Source organism: Bacillus rossius, chromosome 5, assembly GCF_032445375.1.
Source record: "Bacillus rossius redtenbacheri isolate Brsri chromosome 5, Brsri_v3, whole genome shotgun sequence".
Classification (NCBI taxonomy): domain Eukaryota; kingdom Metazoa; phylum Arthropoda; class Insecta; order Phasmatodea; family Bacillidae; genus Bacillus; species Bacillus rossius.
The window spans coordinates 40905853-40930234 of record NC_086333.1 but is presented as its reverse complement, the minus strand read 5'-3'; the positions used below and the strand labels follow the sequence as shown (position 1 = coordinate 40930234).

Here is a 24382-nt window from a genome sequence, read left to right as displayed (position 1 = left end):
TGTTTTTCAAAAACCTTTCCCATTTTTATCCCTTTGGTCGATATTGCCCATAAACGAACTTGACCGAGATTTTCTACTATTAATTATATTTTATGTATTAGTTTGGAAGTGAGTTGACGATGGTTTTGGGTCTCTGGACCATGAAACGAAAAACTAGGCCTATATAAAAAATTTCCGGAAGTCGCGCCATTTTCTTTATATCCTTAAAACACTCCAGTGCATGTTAAGGATATGTAGGCACCAGTATTTGTTGTTTATCCTTTTAGAATTGTTGACCTGCGTGTATTATTTTTGTGGGCTAGAATTCAAGTTTTTGGTTTTGGGGTCACTTCTTGTCGTAAAATTAATATTTTAAGTTTTAAAAAAATATTTTGTCTGGGACTTCATCAGTTGAGTTTTATCGTCAACTGGGTTGAAGATAATTCTATTTTTATCTGGGTGTTATCGGAATTTAGTCACCAAGGGAACGTGTGGACATACAGCAAACTACGCTATTTACGTTATGGTTTTCTTAGAGATAACTTATCATGTCTTCTGTTTGTGTGAAAGAAATTATCTTATACCAGAAGGCAACCTATCCATTTCTCTGAATTGGAAGGTAAAGATATAATCTCAAGTTGCGCCGTTATGTGCACGAATACACAAGGCAGTGGTACCTCCTGGGTTATAGTACACTCGTCGCTCGTATAACGACTTAAATTCTCGTGGTGTATGAGTCGTGCCGGAGGAAGGGTCTTGGGTAATAGTGATCGTGAGTTCGATCCCATCAACCATTGCACCCATTTATGAATACAGTCTCACCATCCACGCGGCTCAGGGCCCAGTTTAAACCTGGAGTTCCCGCCACTGTAGCCTTCTGTGCACAACCGTGTGACTTTAAACTCGACAAATCAGCAAAATCGTACCGAAGATTTGGCGTAGCCATCTGATCAAGTTCCTCGCAACGTAAAATAACTAGCATAGGAATAATTTAAGTAAACACGAGTGTCTGGGACTTAGCTTTGAAGAATTACTGTAGTTTATACAGAATAATTTGCGTGTTCGAAACCTTCTTTTTACTGATTCGTTGGATGTGCTTCGGGTTTACCATGTTAAATTTGGCAAACGCTTTACAGTAACAACATAGATGAGCTGGGTGTTGTAGTGGTGGGAATTCGACTTCAACCCTCCTTGTAGGTGATGAGTGACTGCTTCCCACTTATATACCCTGCATACTCCGGGACGTTACTATCTTCTTAAAAAATACGTGAGAGAAATTATTCGGGCAATTTTTACATTTTTCTTTTGTCCTTACAGAAAAAATAACTAAAATTTAGCCTATATTGTAAGTGGCGATGACATTTTGCTCAGGCTGAGCGTTCTATGAAAATAGGGATCTGTTCATAGTTTACAAATGATCCACCATTTTTGTTCCTTAATAGGCCCTTAATTCATTGTTAATGGTAAAGATTGTTGTCGCTTGTCGTATATAACTGTGTAAGCATGCAATGCAATTGACCTTTATTTGAAAAGGAACCTTTTCAGCATACCACGAATTGACCTTTTTTTTTATGATTAAATTTGGAAAGGAACATTTTCGGCGTACCACAATTGTTGCAAGCTTTCTACATCTGTAACGTGTCATTTGTTGCAATAATTTCAAATGTATGTATAATTCTTTTATCTTCTTTTTTTATATAATTTTATCTGTCCTTACAATGACTTATTGGAGTTTTGCGAAATGACCGGATAAGGTACACTCAAAATCTAAGATAGTAATAAAGTTTTTTTTTAAATTCAAATTCTTTACAATTGGTGGTTTGTATTTGATGTGAATAATAAGGACCACTTGTTCGCAAAATTAGTATAGATTGGCTTCACAAACACGGTTGGACTTCAGAGATAAATCAGTCCATCACCGTCCCGTATCACAAAATCAATTTTGCAGTGACTTTCCTACAAAAAAAATACTGTTATCTTGTGAGTTTCCCACCCCATCTACGGTAGATGATTTAATTATACCTATAATCACTAGCTAATAACTTGCGGCTTCGCACGCGCAACTTCTGGGTATTGATGGTATTTTACATTTTAAGAAAAGTATGTGATTCATTCGAAAAAATATATACTAAAGAAATAGATACAATAAATTGTCAGCTGTGTAACATTTAATTAATAATTAAACCGTTTAAGAATGATTTTTACTAAAGTCATGCGTTAGCCTTTTTTATTTTATTATGATATATATTATCTGATTCAAAATGTTATTTTGAACATATGCCATTGTTGGTTACACTGCATGTCACAATAAATTTCAATAACTGACAAAAAAGATGAATATACAAAAAGATAAACACGTACACTAACAGAAAACAAGCTAAAATCAGCTTCAGGCGCAAACAAACATCAGTCTGTTGTGCTTCAGGACGGGAACAGATCTGATTTCCCGAAATGTCCCAACTGTTGTCTTAGAAATCCTACGTGTTCGTCTGTGCTGTCGTCGTTGTGGTGTCCAGAATATGTTATTTTTTCCACATCGTTTGGTTGACCAAGGTTTTTTTGTCTTTATTTACTGCCCTTTTTGCTACTCTCTCGTCGTTGTTAGCTCACTGTGCCCGACTGTGCTGTTATATTTTTTTAGACTTATTCCTTCCATGGAATTTTTTGTTTATATTTTTAATTTTTTGACATCGGCTGTTTTAGCTAGTTTTATGTGTGTGTGCACGTTCATATTTTTTGTATATACATATTTTTGTCCGTTATTGAGGTTTCTTATGACATATAGTGTAACCAGCAATGGTGTAGGTATGTCCAAAGTAATATAGGGTAGTGAATAAAGAAGGGAAAATAATCATAAAAAAAGACATGGGTCTGATTTTTTACGACACTTCCACGCTTCATTGACATGGGAGAGTAGCAGAATATATATTTTTTTCTTGACACTCATAATTTAATGCAATATAATTCTGTAGACAACATTAAATGATTTATTATTTTCCGCCAGTATGTATAAGTTTTGGGCACTCGATGCTCTTGGAACAACCACCATAGAGTTGACCATACCACTTTTAATTTTTGACCATGGGAGTTATTCATTGTAATTGTAAATCCTAACGGCAGCCTCTTAAATTGCAATGGCAAATTATTGGGAATTAACACGATCTCTCCTTTAGCTGATCCGGTGAGAGTAGTTGCCTCTAAAATGTTTCTCTGTGATGCGCAGCGTGGTACCCTTGCACAATCTCGATGCATCAATGTTACGCATCAGCAAAACAGGGACGCCAACCTTAAGCTCCAGTTTGTGGGAAGGCAGGTAACCCCTAGACAAGACGTGACGGACGCACCAAACGATAGTGCGTTTAAAATCCAAGGCAACGCCATATATTGGCGAAGTTCTAAACTAAACTGAACTGTTATTATCACCTTTAGTTCGCTACCCGCCGCCGTGAGCTTCACTAAGCGGACGGGTCTCGCCAAGGAGAAGGTTAGGAAGTTGCCAGACCTAACTCTATGATCATATGGTGTGCATAGAGAAATGATACACACTCACTCTGTGTGTGACTGCCTCCTATGATTTTTCTGTTATAAAGCTGAATTCACCCCCTTTTTCACTCTCTTAGGAATGGAATTTCATAATTATGTGTAGCGTATGTGTTAATCCAGGATATGAATTAGCTGCGTGCTAAATATAATCAAAATCCGTTCATCAGTTCGGGCATGATTGAGTAACAAACATTCAAACATCCAAACCTCTAATCATCCAAACATACACATTTATAATATTAGTAGGGTTATAGTTACTGTTCGTACACCTCGGTCACTAGGATCGCGCGACTGCTACTTGGGGTCCAGAATTTAACCAAAAAAAAAAAAATACCCAACGCTCTGTATTACGGTGTTTATGATGTTCGTCGCTGTTTCGCAGGGCAGTTTACTGTCTGGCCCGCCGCCACCTCGACATGGCTGCCAGAAGAGGCAGAGATAACGCACGCCCTGATAACTGTAGTGTAGCGAGGTGACGCCCCAGACGTGTCTCTTCTTGGAGGCCGTCAAAAAGTGTCCTCCAGCCCGCCGCCTGTTGCTACGGTCGCAACGTTTATTAATATTGCGCGTGCATTTCGCATTGAATCTTGCATTCAAGTTTTCGTTTAATTTACCTTTTCACATAAACGTATTCAATGTTAACTTTGAAATAAAATTATTGCTCATTACAATATAATGTAAAATAAAACATTTAAGTAAGGGTTTTGCGACCTTACAATCTCTTAACCAGAATTTTGTCGTATTGCAATTAGTTTGATAACACTAAATGCAGCTCTTGAGTCGCGCCTGATCGCGAATGTAATCCGCTTACGGATGTCGCGCTGAACAAGGCTGCTGTGTCTGTTCTTGTTGAATTGTCGTAGTCTGAGCTGTTACTTCCGTACCACCAAGAAACGTTTGATACCCAAACTGACTTAATCGTGCTGGTTGGTGGATTACAGTAGCACTACTTGCGTGTATTTGGAATGAAGTAGGGGTTGGAACAGTGTGCGTAGCAGATTCTGCAAGTACCTCGGGGGATTGGTGAGCAAGTCCCATATTGTGCTCTAGCGGAGGTAGCGGAAGTATTAGGAGGGCGAGCAGTGGATCCGTCGATTGCGAACGCTGCTAGTGGTTATTCCAAACCTAAAAAATGTCCATAATACCCACTACTGTTGAGCCTTCGCTTTTTTCCTTCGTAGTTTCTTTACGAAATTGCCACATTAGTCCAGTCATTTAGTATTTTTACTTGGAAAGTTTTCCGGGAGTTTTGAAAATTGGTAATTTTATAGATTTTGATATGCTCTTTCCAAATTTCAACTTTGCCACCTCGTATGTTTGCCGCTCGCGCCGCCATCTTGAAAAAAATGGCGCCCAAAAGCAGTTTTTTGATAATAACTCCTTTCCGACGCATTTTACAGGAAAAACATATCTATACAAAATAAAAGTAGAGGAAATTTCCTACAACTTATGTTATAATCTTTTTTTCCCTACTACATTGACGATCATGAAAACTGTTTTATGATGACCTGACAGTAAGCCAATAATTGAGGTATTTGATTAATAAATAACATATATTTTTAATTTTTCTGGAAAAAAACATAATTTAGTTCAATCTTAGGTTTTATTGTTAAGAAGGCAAACTTATTTCATAAAACAAGTTTTTCTGATTTTATTACAAAATAAGGCAATATTTGAAGGTTGCAAGTAAAGTTTTTAAATTTAATATTTTTTCCAACAAAATCTTTTGTCAATCTGATAACTCAAAATTGAACATATCAGATTAGTCAGTAAACCTAACGATCAGGCAATAACCTTATTCATTCTTTTCTCATTCTCAGGTTTTGGTTCTGGGATGTCTTAAGTTTAAAGTTCATAAATTTCGTAATTAAAGTTCCAGGTTTGCTTTAACCATTCACACAGAGTTCAAGTAGCTGAGGCAAGCAGTTTTTTTTAATGAGTGAAAAAAAAACCAGGCAATATTTTCAACTTTATTTCAATGAAAGAATGACTTCAGCAGCAGCTTAAACCTATCATGATTTCTGGAATCTTACGATGGTGACACAAGTATGGCTGTCACATGGGCTGATAGCTCTCGAAATTGGTCAGGGTTTGAACCCTGCACTTACACAGACAATCTTTCCTTTTACAGTAAAGTTACAGATCTCACTTAACATGTCCTGTAAATAAGTTCAGGTGTTTTAAAAAAAGCTGTGTTTGTGTGTGTGTACGTGTGTGTGTGTGTGTATATATATACGCACACATATATAGGCCTATATACATACACACACAAACATACGAACACACGTATATTTTTATATTCTTGCCGCCGCGCCGTGTAAGATTGATTCTACTCGATCCTCTTCTTGCGACCTTGAAACCGACCCCTTCCCTTTCCCAGTACGGTTTCTCTAGCCACGCGGTGTTCTTCCACCCGCCTTCCCCCTCCAAACGGCATATGTTCAGCCAATGATAGCACAGCTCAGGCTCGCGTTGGCGAGTCGATCTAGGGGAAAGAAATTAATGCATGTGAGTGAGCGGTCGGCTGAACGTCTTAGCTGTCAGTGCGGTGGAGTGGAGCTTAGCGAGGTGGAAGAGGAAGTAGGGGACGAAAAAGCCTATCAGGGGGGGGGGGGCACGGAGGTAGAGCCATTTTTCTTCCAGTGCTATAACCGTTCAGGATATGTTGACAATGTATAGCTGAGCGTGCGATACGTATATACACGCTCCAGCGTCATTACTATGATTGATGTTTTTAGTGCCGAGTCGGCATTATTTCTCACATAATAGGGCTCTGCGTACTGTTTGTCTCTACCAGTCTGTTCCGAGCAACGCGTTTCCATCGAATCATGGAGCCCGCTCCCAAGACACTATAGTGTAAAGAAATTAGTGAAACTATTTATTTAAACGTATATTCAGTGGAATGAATCCTATACATAGTTACGCTCATAATTTCTGCAACTCAAAAGAAATATTTATACTTTGGAGAAGAGCTTATTGTTGAGAATGCGAGATACCAGACCGCGGCGCGTGCCAGGTTCGGAGCTGACTGGCGGCCCTGCCAGGCCACAGGAGTCATGTGCGTATCACGTGGCTGCCACTGAAGTAAGACATGCCACACGTGCCTGGCTGGATTACAAGGGTGGTCGTGACCCTCTCCCCCCTCTGCTTCCCGTACATCGTCCTGCCTGGGCGCCGTTATCTGTCGCTGAGTGGCCTCGAGAATTCCGCGGGCCGCCGCGTGAAGTCACGTGAGCGAGCGACGCTATTCTCGACGCTTCGGGCGTCGGGTCGGCCCGGGATGACGCGACTCATCATATCTGCTCTCGTATGTTCGAGAAGGGCGCCACACATTACTTAAGCAGTGACGCCGGCCTCTGCGAGAGTTTTTGGTGGCGAGAGTGCCGCGGGTGCGGCGAGAGTTCGGCGACAGAGTCCCGCGACGAAGTTCCGCGGTGAGTTCGGCGACAGGTTTTTGTTGACAGTTCCGCGGGGTGTGCCGCGTGAATTCCTGCGACCAGTTCCGCGAGGAGTGTGGCCCAGTGAGGAGTGCGAACTGTGGAACTTGACAGACACAATGATTTGAGAATAAACATTTTTAAATGTGGGTAATTGGTGATTAGGCATTTTTAAGTTAGATTATTTATTAGTGGTGTAAATATTAGTAATCAATAAAACTGTGTAGTAAAACTTAAATTGGGCTATCCCTTACGAACCCAGTAGTTTCTCCCTACAATTATTAAAATCATAAGAGTATTATAAATCACAAATATTAGCCTACTCCTTAGAGATGTGTATAAAATAGAAAATGGAAGTGTAACAATAGAGTAACATTTAAAATACAGCTAAAGAAGTGAAACACACCTTAATTATCAAATTAAAATGCTTATTGTATTCATCATTTTTCAATGTGTGCCTTATGAATAACTATGCTTATAATTAGTGAACATGCTTAATTATATAGCAGAAAGTTTAGCTCCAAACGAAAAACTGTATAAAAAATTTCCGTTTTGGAAATCTAAGTTTGTGTCACTGAGAATCTTCTGATAATATTTTTATTTTTTTACTTATGCCATTTGAAAAATATTTTTTTTAAATATTCTTATATCTTCGAAGTTTATAATTTTATTAAAAAAAACTCGTTATTTTTTGTATTTTATATATATAATATACTGTTACGGACGTGAGCAAGGCCGCGACACGTGCAGGTGCAGAGCTAGCTGGCGGCTGCCGCAACATGATATGCACCGCGTGCGCCTGAAAGATAACAAGGATTGTCGCTTTCCCCCCTCCTTCCCATCACTCCCCGCGAGGCGCCCTGCCTTTGACACGTAACTGACACCTGACAGCTACGGAGTTACGCTAACTGCCGACACATGTTTCGAGAGATTTCTTCCGTCGGGTCGGCGCGGAATGACGCGACTGGCCCCAGCCGCACTCGCGAATTCGAGAAGACGCCTGGGCTATATATATATATGCCTGGGACGCCGGCCTCGAGAGAGAGTTGAGTGGAGAGCTGAGTCAGAGTTCAGGCGGGAGCTTTCCCGCGGCGGAGTTTTGGGGCGATAGTGCCGCGGGTGCGGCAGAGTGGCGAAGTCCTTGGACGAAGGTTCCAGGGCAGGAGTTCAGTGGAGTTGGGAATTTTCCCGCGGCGGAGTTTCCAAGCGATAAAGTGGCGAAGTCCCTGAACGAAGGTTCCAGGGCGAAGAGTTCAGTTCCGGGCGATAGTGTCGCGGGCGCGGCGGAGTTCCAAGCGAAGTTCCGAGCGAGGCGTCGAGTGAGATCCCGGCGAAGCGAAGTGCGACGGCGGCGGCGGCGAGAGTTGCGCCAGAGGTTCGGCCCAGCGAAGTGTGCGGTGTGTAAAAACGAGTGACTGGGGAAACATTAATTTTTAAGTACAATTGATTAATTAGCATTTTTAGATTATTTGCTAGTAATGTAAATAGTGGCCATAAATTAAACTGTGTGTGTAATGAAATCTTTAATTGGGCTATCCTTGACGAACCCGCTGTAAATCGTAACAATACGTTTGTATTCCCAAAAGTTTTTTTTGGCAGATTTTCTTTTTTTTTTCGTTGCGCCCTATGAATTTTTATATTTTTATTTTGTGGTCACTTTTTTTCCTTGTTGCCAAAATTATCGTTTAATAGCTCAGATTAAATGTTAGTGATTTTCATTATTTTTCAACGGGCGCATTGTACAACACAGTGACAGGTTTGTCTGACATACAGTGTAACCAGCAATTGACCATGTAAAAAAAAATTGAAATATTCATTCACAGAACGTTCCAAGCTTGTAACTCCGGACATCCGCACACATCCCGAAATCACTCTTCGCAAATGCTGAGGCGGCATCAACTAGTCCTTGGTTTATTTCTTCCGCAGTTCCCCTGCAGTGTGTGACTTTTTATATATCAGTCCATACACTTGTATTTTTAATTAATAAGTGACATTTTTACTTTTTAGGTACCATTGTGTGATTACACTTGTTTGATCAAACGGACAAAAATAAATTAATGAACTGTCCATTCCAACTTATCCTAGCATTTTGGAATCGATATCTTAACAGTATTTCCTGTTAAACAACTACTCAAAATTCTACTGGGAAAGCGTATCTTATTATTCAAACTGAAAACATATTTTAACAAGTTTTTTTTCTTTGTTATTAACAACTACCACTGAGAGAAAACGCTTTAAAGAATTAGTGTTCTGATTGCAAATCCACGCCATTTTTTAATAATGTCCTCTCTGTCGACGAAACTTACAGCCCAAGTAAAACGAAAATAATAAATTATTCTTACTCAGCGCATTACAAGCACGAACTTCCTTTTGGTGATTGCAGAATGTGGTTCAGCGGTGTGGGATGTGGAGTAAAATGACCGACCATCCATACTTGAAAGAATATTATTTATTTTATTATAAACTTTTCATGGCGCACGGAACTCCTTAACCTGTTCTCTTGTATTTTTTACAGATTGATTGACAACCATTCTTTATCTTGTTGGATATAAATGAAATTTAAAATTAGTTATGTATTGCTGCTACTACATATGTGATAAAAATTAACAGACCTAAATATTGTGCGTTTTAAAGTAACTGGCAATATTCGTACATTAATGCGACCTGTTTTTGGAAGTTACGTAGAAATGCGTGCTTACAAATCCAAAACAAATAGGCTATATCCACCTGCGCAAGGTCTGTCCGTGCTGGAGATTCGTCAAGTAGCAGTGTCACATCGGCGTGTGGCCAGACACATGCACGGGTAACATAGCAGGCCAGCACGAGAAGTTTTTTTTTTTGGGGGGGGGGGGGGGGGTGTTTGTACACTTTCACCCCGGCATCTTGCTGCAGCTCGAAGCATGGATTTATCACTTCATTTTTTGGTTCGACAAACCACGGGAACGAGTTTTTGGACACTTGCAGTCATTGGGCCCGCCTACACTGTTAGAAATTTTCATTTTAAATTTACGAAGATTGCTGGTTTCAAAGTTATCCAGGGATCTTCATTAATTTACGGTTATCTTCCTAAGTTTACGGGTTTTGAGTTTATTCACGTTGAACATGAATCAACAGTAATAATATTGTAGTAGTGATAAAACTTTCAAAAACTTTTTGAGTCCAAGCAAAAATATTCCCCCCCCCCCCCCCCCCCCCGCGTGTATGTAAAACATAACACAAACTCGAAAGTCGGAACCAAATGAAGTTTATACGAAGATCCACTTATTTGAGATTACGAAGAACTCTTCGTTTATTTGAAGGGAATTCTTCGTTAAAAATTCTGTAAGTTTACTGTAATTTCTAACAGTGTCGTCGGGTTTATTTTTATTAGTGAGACGAAACGACTAGTGCGACGCTCGCATGTGCTGCTGGCGCGGTATCGCCTCTAAGCGCAAGGTTCTGAACTGGCGCACAGTCTTCTCGTCGTGCATAGACCAACTATGAGATCTGAGTGGTAACCATGAAATTGTATGGCGAAAATATGGCGATGAAGGTGTAACGCAATTCCTTGAGTGCTTGCAGAATTGGTTTCACGCCTAAAATTATTCTGAAAGCACGCGTTGTAGCAATTTTTACTCTGCTAAAAAATACTGTTTAAAACCGAAGCACGGAAACAATTCCCCATCAGTCATCAGCGCAATTTTAAATGATTTTCGAAAACTGACCCCACTCGGATATTTTAAGCAGTTCTCAAATCGTGTGCTTTTTTTTCTGAAGCTCTGCACACCAATTGTATGTCCAGGTAGGCGGGAGGACTTAAACATCCGGGGCTAATACGACTGTTGTCATCTTCAGTATCCCAAGTGACATGAATAGTTATTCTCTCCCAGTGGTGACAATGTATGCTGGTAGTTGATTTCTACGTCATTAGTTAGTGTCATGAATGTGATTGTATCAGATTTTATTGACAGTAGTTGACGGTGGCAAACTTTGATTTTGATTCAAAATTATTTTATGTAAGTTTTTATGTCATAATAAAAAATAATTCTGTACGCCTTAATTTCTCTATTATAACGTATATACATACACGCATACACATAGACGCGAAGCTAACATGTTACATTTTGACGTATGACAGCCCTGTATGGTTAATCGTCAATTTACGTCATCTTGCGGAAGCAACACGAAAGCGCTCAAAAAGTACAGCTTTGCCTTGGATCTCTTCCGCCTACGTAAATCTTGTTCCAAACACACTTCTGTGAAGTTGCGTTTGAAAGGGCTCGTTCTGTAAAAAAGACATTGAACGGACAAGAAGTCGTACTACAAATTGGTCTGTTGTGTGCTAGGTACTCAAATAGTAATAACTTAATTCTCATCGTAAGAAGAGTCGTGTAGCCGTTTCCACTGTAACGTCAGCGAGTTTGTGTTGATGTCATCTATATAATTTTCCCTGATCGGGGATATATAAAAAAGTAAAAACGATAACATTTTGGACATTAGGTACTAGAAACCAAACCATTAACGTTCTATGTTCATCATAAAACATCCTAAGTACAACACATTTGGTGAATTGCTTTCTTTGTTTGCTTGTTGACAACTAAACTGTGAATTCACGTGTCCCTACCTTTTATATTCTAGGCAAAAACTCAGAATTATCTTAATGGTTCCAGAGTGTTCTAGAATGTTTGTTACGTGCTGGAATCATCTGAAAGCTTTCAAATTGTCCAAAAAGATCTTTAATGATTTGGCAGGTTTTATGTAAAGAAAATGCAGAAGAATATAAATATTTAATCAGTTATAACGTTATTTAATTTAAAGATATTCGTATATATAAATATTACCCAAAATAAATCAGCCATGGAAGCGAAAATAAGAACATTGTTTATAAAAACCAGTTCAAAAAAATTGAATTTAATCTTTTCAAGGAATGCGGTAAGTACTGATCAACAGTCATAATTCAAAATTTTGGGGCTTTGAATGTAGTAAGAATTCTACAGCAAGAGAGCTTGGATACGCATTTCCAAAAGGAGGATATTTTAATCGGAAGAATATCCTTAAAAAAGTATAACATGAACAGAATATCTTGGATCGTTCCGATAGTGTAAATATTTTGCCTAAATTAGCAAGTGAGAAAGGGCGTTCGAGGCGCCAAATATGGCGGCCTGTATTTCAGGCCAGGAGCCAGGAATTTTGTTAACAAAAATGGCGGGTTTAATTTTTTCTTAATTTAAATTTTAACTGTTTCCCTAGAAAAAAAATCAAGGGTTCGTTCGTACTACGTTAAATGAGTAAGCTAGTCCTCTAAAACTCTCATTTTCTCTCAATACTTTGTTATTTATTTTATCTATAGAGAAGTGCAGTTATTCATTAGCAAGATAGCTTGAGCTGATTTTATGTTTTGAAAAATAAAATATTTGTACATTAATAAGTAAGTCGCTAACTGGAATATAACATATATCTAAACCCATTCCAGAAGCCTTCAAATGAATTTTTTCAATGCATTGTTTATATTTATTAATTAAATTAGAACATGGCGTTGAAGCACGGTGTATAGTCTTTTTGCATCTTATATTTACAACAACAACAAAAATACTTTGCGTAAGCATTTACTATATCCATCAACTGCGACGAATAGACATAGTTTGTGTTAACAATTGCGTTTTTTTTTCTTTGTGGTTTAGAACATTTATTATGTAAACCTCTGTATAGCAATATGAGTTGGTTATTACAAGATAATTAATGTTTTTGAGTAAGCTGTATACTGAAAGAATTTATCATTACATATACTTTCAGAAAGAGTGTAATGATAAAGACAGGACATCAGCGAATGATACCAATTCTAAAGGTATCATAAGGCATCGTGTTTTTAAGGTTCACTCTTGACCATGACCGTGTATATTTATGAGATCTCAAATCTTATAGATAAACAGTCAATAACTGTGTTTTCATATAAAGCAACATAATTTTATTAAATTATGTGCGTAACCTAGCTGTGCACTAACTCTAATGTGAGGTTGGACTCAACTGGTCACTAACCTCAACAAAACTAATTTTTATTTGGTGTGCAACTCAGAAATAAAATTAGCATAATAAATAGTTATTTAGTTAAAACATAAATGAAGTCGACTAGTAATTAACATGAGTGTCTAAGAAAATGTAATATTTGGATAAATCTTGTTAAGTCAAGTACTTGTAAACTGAACCCCAATTGCATTTTTCTCCAACTAAAAAAAATATGGTTCCAATTGCTTCAACTTAATTCGTCTATAGCTGCTACAATTGCTCCAACTGCATTTGCCTCCAAGTGAATTTAACTCCAACTGCTCCATATAAAATTTGGTCCAACTAGCAACAAGGCTCCAATTGCATTTTGCTGTAACAACTTTTCCAATTAATCCAACTGCACTAGCCTCCAACAGATTTCAATTTCATTTTACTCGAACTTTTTCCAATGGCTCGAATGTCTTTATTATTACTCTCCATTTTTTTAAGTCATTGGTGACAATTTTTACATCATTAAGTTAGAAGTTGTATTATGGGAAATCGGGCTTAGGTAGAAATTAGGTTATGAGAAATATATATTTTTTCAAACAAATAATTTATCTTTATATTTTATATGCATGCAAGTTATATAAGTCATTCATCGTATGTAGCTTGCACCTCTTAGATCACGAAGTATAGTTCATGTTTCTTTGGTGATATATAAATTTTCAACATTTCTCAAAGCAAGTAGAAGTCTTAACCCATTGACTAATATTTTTGGTTTGTTTTGCGATATGGGGCACACATTTATAAAAATAAAATACCCACATTTTGGACGAACATTCAACGATAAGAGCACACATTTTGACGCACATTCATCAGAAAAGACCTGCATCCATAAAGAAAGTACATACATTCGGACGTACATTCAACGTAAAGGACACACATTTGGACACCATTTTAAAAAAAAAATTCACCTTTCACATACACATTAGGTTAAGAAGTTTAATATTTTGGTTAGCATAGTCTTTAATGTAATGCAGTACTAAGTGCATCCTCGGCTCCAGTTACTGCTTCATCGACTTTGGTCACTGGTATGGCATTACACGGTGATGACTTCTCCGGCGAGACACGGGCCACGGTGTCTGTCGACCACGGCTGCGACAGGACTTCGATTCGGTGTTTATTGGGATGCAGGGACACTATTATATCAAAGACGAGTTGTGAACGTCATCGGACCTTTGGTCATCTCCGTAGATGCATTGATAATATGTATTTAATATGCAAGTAATACTTAATACGTAATTATTATAACCAACCTTTCTCTTAATTTATCATCCACATTATTTCCCAGAAGCCGCTAATTTGTAAATTTATCCTAAAACAGTGTTATGTTACATACGGAATATTTGGGAAAATGTTTATATTGAATGCCTACTGATGTGAACTCTTCGTTTTAAATACATGCTTCGGTTTAAAAATTCATCTGATTTGGAGAAGTATTTACACTTTTTTTACAGTTCTATTAAAACAAAAAACAGTTTTACTAAAAGGAATGTTGTGTTTTTCAGGGGAAATTACTAATATTATTTATTTTCAACTGCTGATAAAACTTATAAATTTTAAAATAAGATATAATTACATCAACGAATGTGTTCAAATTATTAGTAATTGATTGGAGTGTAACACATGTACTATGTACTTTGAAACCATTATAATCGATAATCCAACATGATAATTATTGTGTATATATAAAAACGATTACATGCAAGAATTCCTGAAACATAACTTAAAATATTTAATGGGGGCATGTTTATATAATATTTGCGTTTACCCATTTACGCTATTCCAAAACTGGAAAAGCTACGACGTTTATTTTACGAATCATTAAAATTCAAAACATTAGTATTTTGTGGTTGTTGATCAGCCGACTAGTGTGTTTCCATTATAACTAGACAACAATGCTTCCAAGAGTTAGCAAAATCTAAGCGTCAGTAGCTTCAACTGATGTTGTAACGTCATAGTTCAACCGCCCTATGTAAGACATGACTCATATGACGAGGAGAAACGTAATGGATTTTTTCGCACTTCGTCATAATAGGTAAGGCGTCATAAATGACGCATCAGGGTAAACGATCTGTAATGACCTGCCGGATTGGCTATTGCTCTATCGTATTTTCCTCTGCCTCCCGTTTCACTTGTGCTGTGGCCTCTCTGGATGTCTACTGTTTACGACCAAGCTGCTTGAGTACCACACAGTTTTTGTAGCTGACTGACTAACGCCGTGTGGCCGACCGTATGCAATACACTGCGGCTGTGCTGGTAGCGTATCCGACGGGTGTAAGGGGCATTGCTGAACGGTCATCCAAGAGATATTGATCACAGATGTATTTCGTGGTAGTCATAAATAACACAGATATTTCAAGTGATATCGTCCTATAAACATTTTAACCCATAATTTTTATTTTTTAAGTTGTTGAAAAGTTGCATTTTACATGTATTGATATGAGACTAAGAATTATTTTCAATGAATAAACCATTTACATAGAAGCAGGCTACTTCTTAATACAGCATAACACTTTGCTTGGGACTATTTACTGCTCACTGCATTCTACTGTGGGTTTTGTAAGGTTCCTTTTTCATTTGTTCTTTGTAACTGTAGACTAATTATAATAATATTAATAAATCTATCAAAAATTACAGGAACAATATTTTCAAAAATTTTTATAATTTTTTGTTATTCTGTCTATTAATTTCTTAAATCATCAAACAAACACTGTAGAATTTTTAAAAATAAAATGCATGGCTCTAATGCTGTAGTGTATTTGAGCTTTCCTGGGCATTTTGAAAATGACTTCTTACTTCTATTCCTACCTGCCCTTAAGTGCACAAAATTTACAAAAAAAAAAAAAAACTGGAACTACGCTTGTTCCAACTGACTATATTGGTACTGGTGCTTTAATGGATGTTTTAAAGTTTCTTAAACTTGTTTAATGAAAATATTCAAATTAATTGGAATATATATATATATATATATATATACTGCAATATTTTTGTAGAATATTAATGTAACTTAATAATTGGCCAAAACCTTTATCCAAACAAACACAAAACATGTAGTAGTTAAATTACAAAAGTCTGTTGTGTTTTGTTGGACACTATTTACTTTACCAAATAGAGAAACTGTTTCAAGCACAATGAAAGACCATGTTTCATAATAGTTTCATTAAGTTACCATCCCATTCCTTTTCATTGAACATTGCACAAGTCCACTCTGTACAGTGACTACCAGCAAGGCTATCTTCACCCTATTTAATAGGCGTCTTGGCCTTCCAACATGGCCATAAGCCATTGCACAGAAACATTACTTACTGTCTTTACTATAAAATAAAAATAATTAATTTGAGTAGCAAGAGAAGTAAGAAAGATGACCTAGTTTTATCACTAATTTTGGTTCATTAATTCCTCCTGAATTCCAGCAAAATTTATGAGGAATAGCTAAAAGTGTGTCTGTTCCAAAATTATTATGGAATTGGAAATGATTTTAGAATTATTTTTATCATATCACTATTTATAGACTGTGTACATTCTTTTCTTTTTGAAAATGTTTTTTTTATTTCACTATTATTAGATACATTTCTTGTGATTACAGTATTTTTTTCTTTGTTCATTACAGGGTCTTGCAACAAATTACTCTCAACTGAGCACTGTAATGGGATATTCAAACCCTCTTCAGCAGTACCTCCACAAAAAGAAAAGAAAAATAAGCTTAAAAGACTGACTGTTGCCAAAGTGTCAAGTGTCCGATGCAGTAGGAAGAAATCAAATGAGGTCGACAACATACATTATTGCACACCATTATTGAAAAGTACCTGTAGTAAAGTTAGTGTCATTAATGGTTGTTACAGTTTGTGCTCAGCTAAAGAAGGCCAATATGAAGAGACAGATGATACCCTTGGCCAAATAATAAATAATAAGGTAAATTATAATAATGAAAATGTGCACTGTGTTTTAGCTGTTGGTGGGGGTACTTGCAAGACTGCAACTGATAATTCTACCTTGAACGAAGTTACATCAAGTCAGGTGTGTGACTCGACTAGCTGTTCATCTCAGGACCTGAGAGAAGAAGCACTGAAAGTTGTTACACATTGTTTGAAAGACTTAATTTTCAGAGTTGTCACTTTCCCAAACCAGTCCACAGTTACCACAGGCATGACATCGGTTCTTCCTCTGAGTGAATCAGAAATCCAAAGTTCTTCAGTAAAATGTGTAGAAAAAGAAACAGACATTGTCAAAGTCAATGATACTTTGTGTATGAGTAATGAAGAACAGTGTAATACTGATTTTGATGAAATTGGGGGAAAAATCAAGAAGTGCAGTGAAAATTATGTCAGTTCAACTTGTGTGGAGACAAGTCTGCAGTCCAGTGACAAATCCACTAAAAGTGTGCAGGTAGAAATCAGAGATGAAGGGGAGACAAACATTTTGGGTGGAATTTTGGAAGCCGCGCTTATTCCCAATATAATTCGTACTACAAAATGTTTCTTAAATCATGAATGTGAAATGTCTACACACGGCTTAGGGTTGACGAACAGTGGTCGATTGTTGCCCTATGATGTTGATTCACAAAAACATTTGTGTTTAGGTTCTAGTCAAATTTGCACTTCATTGACTGTACCAGATTCAAGTAATAATTCCAATTGTGTTTTGATTGATAAGAGTTGTGAAATCAGTCTATCTGATTTGGATCCATGCCACAAGAAATTTTCCTTTGATGATATTGCTCTGGCAAGAAATGTTGAAGAAAAGTGTTTGATGATCCAGCAAAGTTTATCCAGAAAAAAGTTAGGAAGTGATGATGCAATTTACAGGAAGGGTGACAACTGTTTTTTATCTAGGACTTTATCAGTAACTGGAGTTACTTGCAGTTTACCATTAACTAAAGTGTCCTTGGCTTTGGCAGGCTGTGCGCTTGCATCTGATGCTGCTTGTGTATCAACACCAAAACAGTTAGATGTTTTACCTAATGATTGTTACGGAGCATCTATAGATTCTCATGGTTCTGAAGATTGGGCTAGAGAAGGCTTGAACCCTCTCTCGAATATGAAGTGTAATGATGCTCTGTTGCTTGTTAGGCCTGTGAATTCATCTGTGACCTCTTCTGCACAGACTGATGTATCTTATCAGAATTCTTTTCCTAGTTCGACAGACGTGCCCAGCAAGTTCCTTTTCCAGGTTCAACCAGTTCATCACATGAAACTTGGGGATGGTCAGAAACTTTATGCCTGTGATATTTGTAGTAGTGTGTATCAGAGGTCTTTCAGTCTTAAGAGGCACTATCTTCGATCTCATATCAATTACCGACATCTTACAGAAAGAGATATCTCTAATTGTGGGATTATTGTTGGAGATAAAATGGCTGTTCAAACAGGGACCAATACTAAAATATACATGCAGAATTCAAAAATTACTTCTCAACAACTAGGCACTGTACATCATGAGATAAGCATAAATAAAAATGATTTGACAAATTATACTTCTGATTGTGTGAAATCTAATACAATTTCTCGTAGTGAACAAAATGAAACTGACCTTACCAGCAGTGAAAAAAGTCGCAATAACAACACTGTACCTACTTTACCCATTGAACTGTCTATAAAGGAGGATAAAGAGAAGAAAGCTATTCATTTTCCTGCTTTATATAGATGCCATTTTTGTGGTATCTGTTTTGATGTGAAGGAGCATCTCAAATCACACTTACTAAATCATCCTCCACCAGTTACTGGTGTTAGTAAAGATTCAAACTCATTTGTGTGTGATACATGTTCTTTAGTTTTCACTCATAAACATAATTACCTTCGCCATTGTGCCTCAGAAAATCATAAAAATGCATCCAAGCCTCAAAGCCAATGTATTACAGAGCATCTGTGCCTTTATTGCGATAAGAAGTTCAAGACCTCAGCAATTCGAAAGCGCCATCAAAATAGAATCCATCAATATTTTTCTAAACAGAAAAAGCCAGGAAAACGCCCTTTTCATCCATGTTCATACTGTCCATCTACTGCTCATAAGTTCAAAGACTTGACAGTTCTTGTGAAACACATGATAGCTTCCCACCCTGATAAATATCATGTTTGTTTAGAATGTTCTGAACGATTTCACTGCGAAAATGCTTTCAACAGTCATTTAATTAGTGTCCATGGTAAAAATAAATCAAAAGTTTTGAAAGGAGCAGAAATCAAGGAAAATAAATCTAGCAGTGAACCAATTAAAATAGCAGTAGACAAAGAAGAGAATAGTTCATCCAATATCTCATTTCCTGTTGCGAAAATCAGTTCTGATGAAAATAATAAAACCTCAACAAAGAAATCACCAGATAAAAAATTAAGTGAAACTGTGAAGGAGCTCACTTTAAATGAGGACACATTTAATGGTATTTCTAAACCATTAAATGGATCAAGTATCAACGATGAGTTTCGATACACTTGTGGGGTTTGTCAGAAAATGTTTACCAACTATGTGAACATGTGTCGGCATCGGCGTCTTGCTCACGGTACCATAACAGCAAACAGCAAGAAAGTAAAGAAGGGTTTGGCCAGCAGTGAGCCGAGTGGTACGCGTAGTACGAGCAGTCAGAGTGGGGACAGTAGGAGCGAGAGCCCAGCTCTGGCTTCAAAGGCACCTGTAGAGTTATCCAACAAGGAACAAGGTGCTGCTCTGGTAGTGCAACCATTGGATCCTGAAACATTGTTCTACAGTAAAATTGCCATAAATATTCGTGAAAATCTACTCAATCACTTAGATGGAAAATTACTTGAGTGTAATAATACTAGCACCACCACTACAACCCTTGCCACTCGCACTACAACTGTTACCACTGCAACAAAGGAAAGTAAAGTAGTATATGAGAGAAGTATTGCAACAGACAGACCCAAAAGAGGTGAAAAAAGCATTTTGAAAGTAGATGGAAAATCTCCTAACACTCACGTAAATAGTGCTAATGTCAATGAAAGGAACCAGAATATTGATAATGAAAAGTCAAAGTTAGGTGGTAGACGAGGGCACATTCATAAAGTTCCTTGGGAGAAGTACAACTTCCCCAAAAACTATGATGGGAAAGGAGATGGATTAGCGTCCTTTATTAAAGACTTGTCACACCTGGATATCTCGACTCAACTGGTAATGCAACAGAATCTTCAGCGAGTGAGTTTTTCTTCTGGAGATAAATGCAAATGTTCTCTTCCAGACACTCCTGTAAGTGAAGAAAGTGCACAAGACTCTGACTTTCCTAAAGGCCTATGTCTCATGCAACGAAACACCTCAAATGCTCTTAGTGATATGTTCAGCACCTCAAGACATGAATCAACATTAACAAGAGCATGTAGCAGTTCTTCTGTTCCTTCATTGATTAACATTAAGTATACATGTGCGAATGACGGCCATAGCAACTTGACCAGGCGTAAGTCTCTGAGTGACATTAAAATGCCTTCTCCTGCTGATGAGAGTTCAGATCGATCAGATGGTGGTGATAAAGGGGAAAATGTGGAACTTAGTGGAGAATGGGTGAGGCCCCGTAGCTATATATGCGGTGCTTGCAGTGAACGATTTGGCGACTTGTACGATCTTGAGGATCATAAATTTGTGGCCCATCCCAATGTTTGGTGCACTCACTTTGAATTTGAAGAATCTACCATTACTGGAATGTCATTTGACAGATCTAGGTGCCATGCATCATTCCCAGGTAACCTTAGCAGGCGTTACTTGAACACAGCTGGCACTTTACACGTGCCAGAACTTGCCCCACCAACAACATCAGTCGAATCGCAGTGCACAAAATGTAGTAAAAATTTCAGCTCCTTACCAGAACTTCATAGGCACATACTTGATTGCGGTGGAGATACAACTTGGATGCTTACAATGGTGGCTGCTACTTCTAGTGGTAGTAGACGCAATAGGAAGTGGAGGCCTTTCGGCAGTCGGCGACGAAGGCAGCAGGGGCGGCGTGGCATGAAGAGAAACATACCCAGTTCACCCATGAAACTGCCTCAGTACAGGGTCAGGCATCGAGGCACTGATAGTGAGTATATGAATGTTAACAATGCTTGATATTTGTCATTACTTTTGAATTTTGTGTTGGTATGTACAGTGAAACTCTATTATGTTGTTTTTTAAGAGACTTATCTGCGAAAAACTACTTAACTGGAAAACATCTTAAATGGGGGGAAAAAAAAAGTTCTCTCCTTCATAGTTTGCTAATAAATTAAATAAGTTAACTGTGATTTCCTAAATTTTATTATAACAAAACATCTTTTATACATAAAACAGAGTTTTTTAGGCACTTATTTGATAGTATATAATGCATTATATGTATTAAATAGCAGGACTGAAATATTTGACTATATTAGATAGGAAATTATATTTCAGGAACATCTTAAACAAGTATTACTGTAATCACTATACAGTTTTTTTTTGTATTTATGTAAGTATAAATTAGTATTTATAGCACCATAGCTAGGATTTACATGTTGGGATCAAAGGTTTGTGATTCAGTGCTAGAAAAACTTAACCCTGGTGTTGTTTTGGCAATCATCTGTCTGTCCAAGTGTAGCAGCATTTAATGTCCTAAATGGGATCAGATAAAAAGTTGTAAATTGTACAGAATATATATTGTTTTGATCCTACATCAAAAATTAAATACTTTAGTAGGTGTACTCCATGCATATGAAAAGAAAATAAAAAAATTCATTTGCCTGATTTATTTCCATATGACTAGATCTAAAATCTGTCTGTCTGTACTGATACGGTATGGTTTTTTAATTGTTAGGTAATGCACAATAAGTTGATATTTACTTTATATTAATTTATTGTAAATCATCTTAATACAATATTAAATATATTATTGTTTAATGATGAACATTTTTTTCTTAGACTGATGGTTCATTAAACTTAACAGGTTTTATTTATTTATTTTGCTTTTCCCCCCTTACACTGAAGTAGTAACCAGCTAGATTTTTTTTTTACTTTATCTGTAAGCTACAGTTTCAATTTTTGTCTTTAATAACCCACAAATTCTTACTTTTCTATTTGATGGCTCAAGATGAAATTTATTCTTCAGCATTCATTGGTGGTGTCTGGAGTAAATTGTAGTGCCATAATATTTGATGGCTATTTGAGTTTTTGTGAGGTTTAAAAGCATAAAACAGAGCTCCATATTTTAGTTTAATAAATTCATGTACTCATGTACAAACTGGCTTGTTTATTAAGTGTCCGAAATGTTAAATACAAATTAATACATAAAATGCTGGTGTCATGTTTACTAAAATAAAATGGTTTTAGATATATAACACAATATATACATCAAAATAAAAAGCTAGAATTAAATTGTCTTGGGAAATGTAATTATAAAGGCATTGTCATTGATTTGCTTAATTCTGAGTACCATTATTTTAGTAAATAAATTGAGTAAAATAGTACATGACCATTGTGTTGTGGATTCCTTTTGGTAAAACTAAAATTATTTTTAATTTTTTTTAAGCCACCTTAGAATTTGTAACCATCCCATTGTGTGAATTAGATATCAGCCTTGTGTAGGATTTTTTTTTCTTTTCAAAAAAGGCATGATCAAAAAGTTAGCATATTTATCATCAAGCAAGATCTTTTTTTACATTATCATAAGAGTTTCCAAGCCTCAATTTGTTGATTTTTCCAGGTGACAGTATTCAACGTATGATTGCAAACTTGCCAGCAAAAAGAGCTTCTCGTCGAGTAATACAGTTCAACGAAGATGAAATTAAAACCAGAAGTCAGGCAACCGTACATTGTGTAAGTTTTTATTTGATAGTTGAGCTTAGTGTAATTGCTTACAGTATTATTTTTGTTCTTTTGTCGATTTCATTTGAGTTGTGTTCATTGCTGAATCAAAACTTGAATACTTAACCAATACTGTGCTCCAAAAGGAAACTGATCAACTTTGCTATGCAAGAAAGATTTATGTCATATGGTGAAAGAGTTAATAATTATCAGGGTTAAGTAAAACAAACAATGAGATAGAGCACTGGTGAGACACTGGACTTGTATTTGAAAGGATTTGGGCTCAAATATGGGCAGATAAAGGATGAAATGAAACAAATTAACTGGAATTACATATTGTTTGAACTGGGGGGAAGCAGGGTTCAAAGTATAGCCTAATTAATAAACTGTCTTTATTCTTATTCGCTACACTAAATGTTACAATTGATATTTATTAATTTTTAAATAGTCTAATGTTTATTGGCCAAGTGATACACTTGCCTCTTGTGGTCCGTATCCGCTTGCCACAGTCCACACACTTGCATGTCACCACTCAATCGCGCCACGACACTTCTTTCCTTGCTGAGATCACCTAGAGTCCTCCAAGTCGCTCATTGTCCAAGAACTCTCCTGTCGCCGCTATCGTCCTGCGGAACTTACTGGTGTCACTGCCAAAACCTCTTGCGCTTTTCATTTCTATCATGTCTTTCATGCTGCTCCTATCCTGCACCTTGCGCGCCCACACTCACACACACTTTGCACGCCTCTAATGCCGCGAACCTTTGCGCCTCGCAGTTGTTGACCTGGGCCTACGTACCCTCTGCGAAGCCCCGACAAAATATTGAGTAATCCGCATGACACAAAATAGTGATGGTCAGAACTCATCCAGATGTCTCAGCAACCAATCTGGTTACGCATGAGCTGCATGGACAGGCATGGTGGCACAAGCATGTGTCAGGTGCGAAGGACGGGGCTTGATTGACACACTTCACGTGAGGATGCATGCCTCGCATTCCAAGGCAAGGGAGCCACCAGGCGGAAGCCCAATCGCAAGTGTAACTAACAACAACAACAACAACAACAACAACAACAACAACAACAACAATAACAATAACAATAATAACAAAAATTCGTAAAAAAAATATTTCTATAATATTATTTTCCATTTTTTTTAAATTTACTATACAATATTTATGTATTAAGCTCCAAAATAGTTGTTCAAAGCTTATGCTAGATAATATGGGTAGTAGTCATTGGTAATGATTTTTTTCCTGGCTGTTTTCCATACTGTTAGAACTTAGAATTAATATTTCTCTTCATCCACAGCTGATGCTGAGATGAGTAGTAGGGAATGGCTTACAAACTAACTACTAATTCTAAAATTACCCATGCCTAATGTGGTATCTGAACCCACAACAGGAATACAATACCTCTCTGCTTAAGATGTTAGCATTAACTTTTATTATTTAAATAAGTGTGTGTAATTAAAATTATTTAATATGCTTTTCCATTATTTGTATTGATGGGAACAAAAGATTTTTCTATAAATTCCTTTGCCATAATTAATTTAATCACTTTTTATTTCATGCAATTGAATCTGGGATATTTGTTGTACAGGAAAAATAATATTATTTTGCATTGTGTTATTTTTAATTTGTGTAAGGTTTGTGTCT

General features: G+C 37.0%; 1 protein-coding gene across 6 annotated transcripts in view; it reads left to right on the top strand.

The window, feature by feature from the left end:
* LOC134531736 (uncharacterized) overlaps nt 1-24382 on the top strand; it is a 377288-nt gene that overhangs the window by 291929 nt on the left and 60977 nt on the right. For all 6 annotated transcript variants that reach the window (XM_063367600.1, XM_063367597.1, XM_063367599.1 and 3 more), the window contains 2 exons: nt 16597-20997; nt 22630-22742. In XM_063367600.1, coding sequence (XP_063223670.1) covers nt 16597-20997; nt 22630-22742 — 4514 coding nt within the window. The remainder of the gene's footprint in view (nt 1-16596; nt 20998-22629; nt 22743-24382) is intronic.